A 10,727-nucleotide genomic window follows, 5' to 3' on the forward strand; every position below is an offset into this window, starting at 1 on the left:
CCAGCACGCACAGGTGCGTCAGGGAACAAAGGCAGGAACACGGGAACATCGGTTTAATCCCAGGACTCAACTGCTTCACCTTTCACATGGATACTTGCGCTTAAAGGCAGCTCCGTGACTGAAGCTTCATTGTTAATTTCACATTCAACTCAATTTATTTAAAATAATCCTCATTATATTTGTGGACTTAATGATGGCACACAATTTCTTTTATTTCTTCCAGCTTATGCGTGGCATGACAATGCACAGTTACACACAGCTAATAATTTAAGGTTTTTATAGGCTTCTCTAGCATTATCTCAGTGCTATACTCAGTGGAATTTGCTATTAACCCTAGATGAAAATAAAAAAAAACCAAAGCCAAAAAACCAAATGCCATCGGGACAAGCCTCTTGGGGAAAGAAGGGTGTTGAGCTTTCTAGTCGGTAGCAATAACAGCTCAGCAGAAATGACCCCAAGGAAAATATTTATGAATCTTCACAAGAGATTACAATAGACTAGAACACACACCCTTATGCTGAACTTCAATAGACAAAACTATTTCTATGTTTGTCTGATTTCACTGACATTTACTTTAAATATCACTGAACTCATAACTAATTTCAAGTGATATCAGTGAAATTGATGTCTACTGGAAGCTGAATTCAATCTCTGAAACAACTAACGAAGACAATAAATTATGGCCTACTTAGGACTACCTTGCTGTTCTAAAACTTTAAGCAGCAGACCTATAAAAGGCACAAGTACTGAGGAAGAAAGGAGCTACCCTGGACACTAAAAAGGGGAAGGAAATTCAAGGGAATACTTTCACTAGAAATTCTTCACTCAATTCTTTCCTTTTTGTATTATATTTGTATAACACCCAAGATTCTACATGCACAAACACACAGTGACTCTTTACCTCAAAATGTTGTCATTTTAATATATAAGGATGAAAGGTTCTAGTATAGTATTTTAAAAATTTTGCATCACCATTTTTTATACCTTTTCCCCCCACTCCCTAATTCTGTCTGGAGTTTTCTAATTGCTGCTGATCAAATTTCTCACGCTATTACACTTCTGGACTTAACAAAATAAAAAGCATGAAAAAACAAGATTGCATTCTTCTGAGGGTAGAGAGGCAATATCACAGAAAAACAGAAACATGCCATAAGGAGGATAGTACATAACAAGGGAATAAAGAAGGAGAGATGGATAGAGAAGGAAAAAGTAAGCAAAGAATAAAGCAAGAGCGAAAACCATCCTAAGTTTAAAACACAAGCCAAAGCTTTCAAATATGCCTTGAAATGCATTTCCAGTATCAGGCATTGCAGCATTGTCTGGTATTACAGTTGCCCAGCAGAACCTAACACTCCATTTCTCTACAACATTCTAATGAAGAAGTTCAGCATTCTGTAGGTATTTTCCTGCTGCTATTGTGAGCAGAAAAGAGAAACTGATGGAATGGTAAAATATGATTTTTCATAGAAGGGGTCATTGGGAAAGCAGTAAAAAGACTGTGGAGACAAAAGATACAGAAATACCAAAATAATGTAAAGAAAAAAGTTTAAAAGCTAAATATATGTGTGGGAGAGAAAAAAGAATACACCCCCTTAAAGAATAAATAGATGTTTTTAACATCAAAGTCATGACAGACAGCTCTGCTATTGGTTAAATGCAGTTTAAAAAAAAGGTTAAATATGGTTCAAAGCTGCTGTGTTTTTGAACATCTAGCTTAGAAGATATAACAGCAATTTTTTTCTCACTCCAAACAGGAGGCATGGAGCAAACTTGCTATAAACGAGAACTTCCTCCTGCATTTCCCACTGTATTTCCAGGTCCTGTTCAACTTTTATGTCCTTGGGTGGGGGTTGGAGGAGGAAGTCTTCTATTTCTGGTAGAATATAAAGTGTCACACAAGACTGAAAACTTTACAACTTCCAACCAGTTCCTCCAATACACTGTACACAAATACACTTTAAATCTATTTGTATTTAAAAACTACAGGAAAACTGGTTTTCAGATAGTTCAGCTCACTGCTCCTACCTGAGACCTTGCTCACTGATGAGGCAAAGCTGCAGTCGGTCTGGAGATCCCCCTCACTTTCAGAGAGAGACAGCAAGTGCAGGAGGCTGGGTCTCTCTGGGTCACTGTCCACATCAGTACTGCTCTCACACACCTGGGGGTTGTAAATAAATATTTGCATTAGCTACTTTTAGTTACAGTTTTGATCTTAATAAACCACGTAAAGCATAACAGATGCAAAATTAGCAGCAAAAGTTAAAACCCAAACTGTTCACATTTTTACTCCACAAATCACCAGTAAGTGGGGGAAAAAAAAGAAAAAAAAAAGAAAAGGAAGTACTTTTCCAGGATTTCTCAAGATCAAAAAACTTCCAGTAACTACATTTTAATCTGCCACAATGACCAGAAAGTTGGCAACACACAGAATCAAAGCTTGATCAAATGAGTAACTTCAAGAGAGCAGGCAGGAAAGGATGGTAGCTGATGATACAGTTTGCATTGTCATTTGTATTTACTGATTATTTATGTCAAGACAAAGCAAAACTTTTAAATAAGCCATTTCAAATAGTTACAGAAATATTCATCTCTTGAAATAAGACTCCAAAAAGCTCCAAAACCCAGTAACATGGACATGTGCAAGGCGGTTTATGATTTCCTTCATAATGAGGTGACATTATTACCATCAAGATACGTCTCCTAAACAAGGAAGATTTCTGTTGTTGCTTTTAAAAAGATACCAAACATCTCATGGGATTGGAGCTTTCACTTACTGATAATGTTTTGACAGTTTCCCCAGCTGGTCTCTTGCAATATGCCTGTTTGCTCTTCTGAAGGTAACACCTCCAAAAATTGCACAGAATTTCATCCTGATAAACACAAATGGATGGTAAATGGTACGATGTTTAGAGGATCATTAATTGCTGAGAGAACAGAGTGTATTTCTAACTCAGGAATCTGAATTATATTCCATCTCTAATTTTAATAACTGTGATTTATAAAATACATTTCAAAATTAACAGAGAAACAAATTTTTATTTCATATGCTCAATGATTTTAAACAGGGACTAGTGTGATTCACTTTAAAAATTAAAATCTTTTAAAATCCCACTTTCTGTAACACACACACACACAGAGTGTACAATTCACACTGACATCTACGTACCTTCATTTGAGGACATACTCCTAATGCTTCTAGAGCTTCCACTTGTTTCTTGAGTACAAGCTGAAAGCCTTCACAAATATACCATTCACAACCTCCATCTAAGGAAGAAAAAAGGGGGTCTATGTTTGTTTGCACTATTTTGGGTTTCTTAAACCTTATGCACACATACCCCAATATATCTATTTAGTAATTTCAGACCCTAGTGCATAAACCAGCTACACTGCACACTCCATTAACTTCCATTTATTCACAGCCTTAAACGAGAAGAAAAGTTACTGAACAAGAACTTCACACATTTCCCAAGAATAATATAATTCATTATAATGTCTAGTGTGGCATTTGTAATTGAGCAGAGCATTGTTAAATTACCAGTTTAAAAATAACTGAGAACCTGCCATTAAAAATGAAATATGAACATTCCTTTCCCACCCCTGATACAGAAAACTGGAACATTAGTGAGTCAGGCAAAAAACAACCAATACCACTTTGGTGCTTTACCATTCTCTCCCATAGAATCATACAGGTTTAAATAAAAGAATATCCCAACTTCTAACAAATCCTAGCCCAACATGAATTCCACAGGGAGTGGGCCTGCTCCAATCTAGTCACTATTTCTTCAAGGCTGCATTGCAATTACATTTCGCCCCTACCTCTCTAAATTCACTACTAACCTTTTATACAGGCCTTTGGTTTTAGAAATTTTATCTGCATTTCTCAACTCCCTTTTCATTCCTTCCACACCTGTTCTTCATCACTTTTGTTCTGAAACACACCTTGCATCTCACCATCATGGGCATTATCTGCCCAAAGCTTCTGCCCTGCTTTAATGATGCTGCTCTTAACTGTTAACCAGTGAGCTAACAGACACAGCTTACTCCCAAACATTCATGGGATACAGTGTAACATGACTGCATTCTGAAGGTAAGGATTTCTTTCTTAAGAAGCCTGGGGCTGGCTAATGACCTCCTCAACAGGATACATTAAAAGCATGAGTGGTCCAGACTCTAGAAGCAATACAGGATAAGGAAAAGTGGAGGGGTCCTTTTCACACCTCCCTTCACTTCCACACAAGTGCTCTTTTTGAAGGAATGTAGCAACCCACTGCCTCTGCAACAGAGCAAAGGTCGATGAGCATATCTCATATGAGAGAGAAAGATAACCCCTCACTTTATTTGGCATTTTAATGCAGTTTTGTTTTCTGAAAGTGGCCACTACAGTAAGAGATGCATCCAGCCAACAAAGAATACACACACAGCTCCAGCAGCAGCTTTACCACTACATCCTTATGGCCAGATCCTCCTGTGTAATGACCACTGTTCTTCTGAATATTCTTAAATTAAAAGTAAAAAAGTGACCCTGGATGAAAGATGCAGACTGGTTCAGCTACTGGAACTGACTCAAACCTCTTCTGTGCAGTTTGTGTGTAAGCTGCAGGGCCCAGTGCCTGTAACACAGCCAGACTGACACCAAGAGCTGGACCACCATCACACCTCACCTGCCAAGACAAACAACCTCTCTGGTTTTGTGATAGCCATCACAGGGCAGGAACAAAGGATCACCACATCTGAATGCATGCCTCCAGTAGCTTCAGTGAGTATTTGCTTCCAGAAATCAAAGCAGCAGTAGCACATAGCTCCATTCAATCAAAAAACCCCCACCTCCGGGCTCACCAGAGGTCACCTGTGGCTCAGGAAGCCACCAAATGTGATCTCTGAAGGTTGTGGCAGCATTTTGCTCCTACTCCTACAGTCTTTCTTGCCTATCTGCTTTTGTTCTCCACCAAAGACATAATGGCCATGGTGAACAGTGGCTGAACAGAACAGCCACCCTTTTGCAAAAGACAGACAAACTCATACATACCGGTTTTTTCCTGCTTTTTTAAACCTTTGGAGATTGTTTGGACTCTTGAATTAGTAATAAAATCAGTGTTTATAACTTCTCTAGTTCTCTGCAAAAGATGAATACAACTTAGCAAAAAAAAAGAGCCAGGTCTAACTTGCATAGATTGTCCCATCATAAAACATAATGGAAGAATTTACTCCAAGTTCCTAAACTAACAGAAGACAAGACAGTCTGAACTTTTGATTCAGAAATTTCAAAAATAGACAATTACTATCATGGACACACAAGTGACATGCATCAGGGTTTGCCTAGATTTGGACTGCACAAAAGGCAGCAACACCCAGACAATGCTTCTAAGGCACCTAGAGAGCACACTGACACCACAGCTACAGCAACACAGCAGGCCAGGATGGCTCTTTCTAAATGTTGGGATTTCAAGGAACGTTAGTTTTCAATAGTGTCAGCTAAAGCATGAGGAAATGCCCTCAATGCCAAGAAGAAAAATCTGTAATTTTCTTCTATAAAGTCAAGAAGCAATCACAGTAAACCTTTTCCAAGGCAGTAACTTATCTTTTTACCTCAGTAACGTTGTGGCAAGATCTACAATAAAATCTGCCTCCATCAGTGAGACCCCAGTTCACTTCTGAACACTGAGCACAGCGCTCGTTAAAATCTCTCTGAAAGAAAGAAAAGCCAGACGACTTTCACAATTGCTTACGTAAAACAAATGGCATTATTGCTAGGCTACTGCACAGCTTCTGAGATGATTTATAGACGAGAGGATTTACAGCCTTTGTGTTAGCTCTGGCTGGTAACAAGCGATCATCGCACTTGCCATCAGCCGCAGTAACTCTGAACACGTAACTGTAGCTGCGAAGCGCCCGCGTGTGTGAGCGGCAGAGCAGCAGGAATGGTGATCCATGCCTCGCACACACGTGGAGCGGCTTTCAATAAAGCCACCCATCCGAAATTCAAAAGGAGACACAAACTCGAGTGGGAGGCGAAAAGAAAAATGTATTTCTAGAACTGTAAAGAAACACACGCGGTGAGAGAAAGCCTGCACGAGCCGGTACTTCCCGGAGAAACGGGAGAGGGGAAGAGAAGAGGGAAACCGACAGATTAAAACTAAGTGGTTTCCAAAAACGCCCGCTGCGTGCGTGCTGGGGAGAGGCACCTCCGCCAGGCCCGGCTGAGGGGCGGCCAGCACCGCATCCGCGGCCGGCACCACAGGCGCGGCCGGCACCACATCTCCGGCCGGCACCGAGCGCTGGCCAACCGCGAGGGGCCGGGCACGGCCTCGCCCGCCGCCTCCGGGCCCCGCTGCGGGCAGGTCCGGGCCGGGCCGGGCCGGGGCAGGAGAGCCCGCCGGCGCCTCCCCCTTTCCCCCTGTCCCGCCGCCCGCAGCCGCAGCCCGCCCGGCGGGGAAGCGCCCCGGGCCCTGCGAACCCCGCAGCCCCACCGTGTCCTCCTCGTCCATGGCGGCCGCGCCGGGGGCGCACCATGGCAACCGCGCCGGGCGGCACCGCGGCCCGCCTGGAAACCGCGGCCCCGGCGATTGCGTTCCGGGCCGCCGCGGGCCCCCGCCAGGGAACACGGGGGCTCCAAGGGGTCACTGCGTGCCCCAGGTGTGGGACATTGGATAGGAGCAGGAAATTCTTTCCTGTGAGGGGTCATTGCGTGCTTCACTGAGGGGACATAGATCCAGGTGTGGGACATTGCATAGGAGCAGGAAATTCTTTCCTGTGAGGGCGGTGGACGCTGCAGCAGGGTGTCCAGGGAGGTTGTACCCGCCGCGCCTTTGGAAATGTTCAAGGCTGGCTTGGATTGATGCCTTGAGAGGCTCCCTGGACAGAGGCTGGGCTGTGGTAAAGGAATAAAGTAGGGATTCACTAAAAGGCCTTCAAGGGATACACCCTGGGCAGTACAAGAGCCTGGCCATGGCTCTACCCAAGATGGACTCCAAGTCATGAGTTTTCACACTTTTGTAAGTTTTGGTCCATTTACATATTGGGGTTAATTGTCCAGTTACAACTCCAGGTTATGCAGTCCCATCCTCCCAGTTTGCTCTCCTCAATTCTCTCCTTTTTACACTTTTTGGGCCTGAAGCTGCAATGGCGTCCTTGGTTCTTGGCTGGAAAAGGATTGGTTTGTCTGACTAAACTGTGAGGAGAACTTGCTAACACTTTATATGAAGTTCAGAGTTACACACTAATGTAGTACAGAATCTGGAAAATATGAAAGTTAAAACTGGAGGCATCAGAGGGGGCCCCGGGCAGCTTGGTCTGGTGGAGGTGTCTCTGCCCATGGCAGGGGGGACTGGGGCTCGGTGATCAGTGGATCCCTTCCCACCCCTTAATATCCTCTATATACACATGGTGGATTCTATGGCTTCTGTGCTTCAGCCACGGAGGGGACACAGCAGCTTCAAGGGGATGTGGGGTGTCCCAAGGACTACAGGGTACTTTCCATCACACAATCACTTGGGTTGGAAAAGACCTCCTGAGATCATCGAGTCCATCACCATGGCACTGAATGCCATGTCCAGATCTTCCTTAGAGACCTCCAGGCATGGTGACACTGCCACATCCCTGGGCAGCCCGGTTCAAAGCCTAATCACCACTTCTCTGAATAAATTCTTCCTGAAGTCCAACCTAAACCTCCCCTGGCACATTTTAGGACTATGACTACATGTGCAGCTTAAGACTAACACCATGTGTGCCCTCTGAGCCTCAGCCCATCCTCTCCACTGAGCTCCTGCATCCTCATCCTCTCATTGCCTTGGTGGCTCCAGCTGGTGACCACCAAGGCTGTACCAAAGCTGTGGGAAGGGGGCTGCTGCTGCCTGTAAAGAAGGCCACAAAACCTCATTTAACTATGTAAGAGTGTTTGGAGATCCTTGAATGAGGGAAACTACAATTTGAAATCCACTTTCAATTAAAAAACAACACCCAAACCTCCAGATCTTGATGTAGGTCTCTAATTTCTTGCATGCTAATAATAATGTTTAAAGATGTCTAAACACCAAGATCTGTTATTGCAGTGAATTTGCCCACAAAATTGGAGAACAGGTTTAAGCCCTTTAAAAAAAAAATCCACTAAGAGAAAGCATGGGAAAAAATTAAAGTCAAAATATACATAGAAAGAGGTGAGGCTACCTTGACAGCTGTGGTTACATTGATGTTGGAGGATATGTAGAGAGCTGGAGGGGAACTGTTTATGTTTAAGAAAAAAGTTATTACTCATACCAACTGTGATCTTTTTTCAGTGTGGGCTGAACATTTGTAACACCCATTAAAGAGAATTACGCATGTAATTCCTGCCATGTTAAAAAGGTGATTGTCAACCTCACAGAAATGCAGCTAATACTTTGATGGAACAGATCCTACTCGTGTTTTTAATTTCCATATTTTTTGTTTGTGGAAATACTGTTCTGGGAAAGCAAGGCCATTTTGTGTGACAGAGAGGGTTTGATCTTTTTCTAATGTATTTCTAAGATTAAATACTACCTTGAAAAAAAAAATCACATCTGTACCTGTGATAAGAGAGGAAGAGGTGTGTTCCAATGCAGAAGATAAAACATTGCTCCTACTGAGAGCAGTGCTGATGTGTGACTTGATGCTGCGAGCAGGCAGTGGGCCTGCCCAGTGGATTTAATTAAATTGAAGAATTTGTTTAAATAAAATGTGGAACTGACTGCTTTGATTAGGTAGGACCTCAGAGTTAGGTCTTCTGTTTTCTAATTACAGCTGGTCCATAAAATATTAAAGGAATCACAAGACTGCCATTTTGTCAAAACCTGATCACTTCATATTTAACAGCTGTAGTTGAAGATAAACAAGAGAAGAAGAAAGATGTGGGGGACTGCACAAGGAGCTGTTTAGGTATAATTGTGGCCATATTGGTGTGGCATGGCAGTAAAGTTTTTGAACAGAAAAGCCCTTACTCTCTGCTGCTGGACAGCCCACACTGCTTGTCTGAGCTGCATTTTCCATGCAGGTGAAACAGATGTGAAAAGGTACCAAATTTTGGAAAGGAACTTCTACAAAGAGTGATGCTGATATTGCTAGTTACTTGATAGTGTCCAGGCTCCCTATAAATGCAAAGTTTCTATTGGTATTTCAGAAGTTCATCAATTAATTAGTGCAGACTACTAATCTGGTAGAAAAAAAATCAAAGTACAATAGCGTTACCAAGTCTTATAACTATTTCTTAAACATTTTTTGAAATGACATGTATAAAACCGGTTTTTCAGCATATAAAATGATGTGTAACCTTTGTCCCTAATTACAAGTTACCCAAGCATACTGATAGGGGCATGATAATTTCAAAGCCAGGAGACAGACTGTCTTCCTGCTTTGGCTCACTTTTCTAATTAAGATCATTATGCATAGTAGTCAGATTGATTCAAGGCTTAGATAAATAACACGTCCTGTTGTTTCCATTGATTTGAATTTTTAATGAACTGAGTTCCATTGCTGATATCACATTTCTGGTTCTTGACTGCAGACTTTCTGCATGTGAAAATGTAAGAAATACATATTGGACTGAAAGACATGTCCCTTGGCCTGTCCTTTGGGTTACTGTTCATGAAATTGTGCTGGCTCCAGGATACAAACTTCTGTAGCAGAGATTCTCTCCCGAGTCTTTACCCATTGTCAGACACCTACTACAAAGAGTTAGAGCAGAACAGCAACCTCAGGTGCTCCAGAGATTGTGTACATGAACACAGGGCAGATCTAGCAGATTTAAGTTTATAGAAAATGCACACAGTTATTAACACACAAAATTTCATCTTTGCACCATCTCTCCATGGAAGAACACGTGTTTACAGGCAGACAGAAAACAAAAGAGAAATTAGGGGAACAAGAAGCAGATGGCTTCACTCTGACTGATCTTTGGAGACCAGGCTGTAGAAGGGGTCAGGGGAGAAGCTGGGCCAGCAGTGGAGGCAAAGGTGCAGCAAGTTGTGCAAGGACAAAGGTGGGAACAGCAGCGAGGCGTGGGGGTTACAGCAGGCTCGGCAGGGAAGGATAACCAGGGAGGGGCTGAGCTCAGCACAGCTTTGAAGGAAGCGACAAGAAGAAGGAATTTAATGTTACAGCTCAGACACACCCAGCACTGCCTCTCAATAGTGTTTGTTATACAGTTTCAGCTTTCAAATTTTATTAGTTAAATAAATTTCCATCCCTGTTGTGGAAAACCTGAAGATATGATCTTAAACATACAAATCACAGGAAAGCAAATAATCTTTTTTTCCCAAAGTTTATTCAGGTTTTCTCATAATTTTCCTAGGATATAAGCGACAGGAATTTGAATTCTTGATTACCAAAAGCATCAATAGTGTACCCATGAGGGAGGCAAACTGATCCAGTCTTAGGCACTAAGTCTGGGGTTCACACCATCAGCCTTTTCTTTGCACATGTGCTGCAGCCCAGCCCACCTCACAGAGTTACACTGTGGTGCCACAGTCCAGTCCCGGCCCAAGTTCAGTTGCGGCTCTCCCGCCACCGAGAGCTGGGGATCAGCTCTGTGGTCACCCAGCCAGGGGGTCTGGGGACACACACCTCAGGGCAGAAGTCAATCAGACAAGGAGCTCTAGCAGGCAAGACTCAGGGAGGCCATGCTAGCACATGGCCAGCCACAGAGGGATTTGGGAGCCTGGGGATGCTGAAGTCCTGGCTGGAGTCAAGGAAATACCTCCTGGTGTGTCCTGGCCTTC

General features: G+C 42.9%; 1 protein-coding gene across 1 annotated transcript in view; it reads right to left on the bottom strand.

Annotated features, from left to right (window-relative positions):
- The window catches only part of TAF1B (TATA-box binding protein associated factor, RNA polymerase I subunit B), a 45,730-nt gene extending 39,202 nt beyond the window's left edge, over window positions 1–6,528 (bottom strand). Inside the window, exons 1-6 of the mRNA XM_058021530.1 lie at window positions 6,468–6,528; window positions 5,587–5,685; window positions 5,027–5,114; window positions 3,167–3,264; window positions 2,775–2,870; window positions 2,026–2,158 (exon numbers count right to left, since the gene is read on the bottom strand). Of these exons, the coding sequence (XP_057877513.1) occupies window positions 2,026–2,158; window positions 2,775–2,870; window positions 3,167–3,264; window positions 5,027–5,114; window positions 5,587–5,685; window positions 6,468–6,485 (532 nt within the window). The 5' untranslated portion in view covers window positions 6,486–6,528. The remainder of the gene's footprint in view (window positions 1–2,025; window positions 2,159–2,774; window positions 2,871–3,166; window positions 3,265–5,026; window positions 5,115–5,586; window positions 5,686–6,467) is intronic.
- Window positions 6,529–10,727: the final 4,199 nt, after the last annotated feature.

The sequence above is a fragment of the Melospiza georgiana genome, chromosome 3 (genome assembly GCF_028018845.1).
Source record: "Melospiza georgiana isolate bMelGeo1 chromosome 3, bMelGeo1.pri, whole genome shotgun sequence".
NCBI classification, from domain to species: Eukaryota; Metazoa; Chordata; class Aves; order Passeriformes; family Passerellidae; genus Melospiza; species Melospiza georgiana.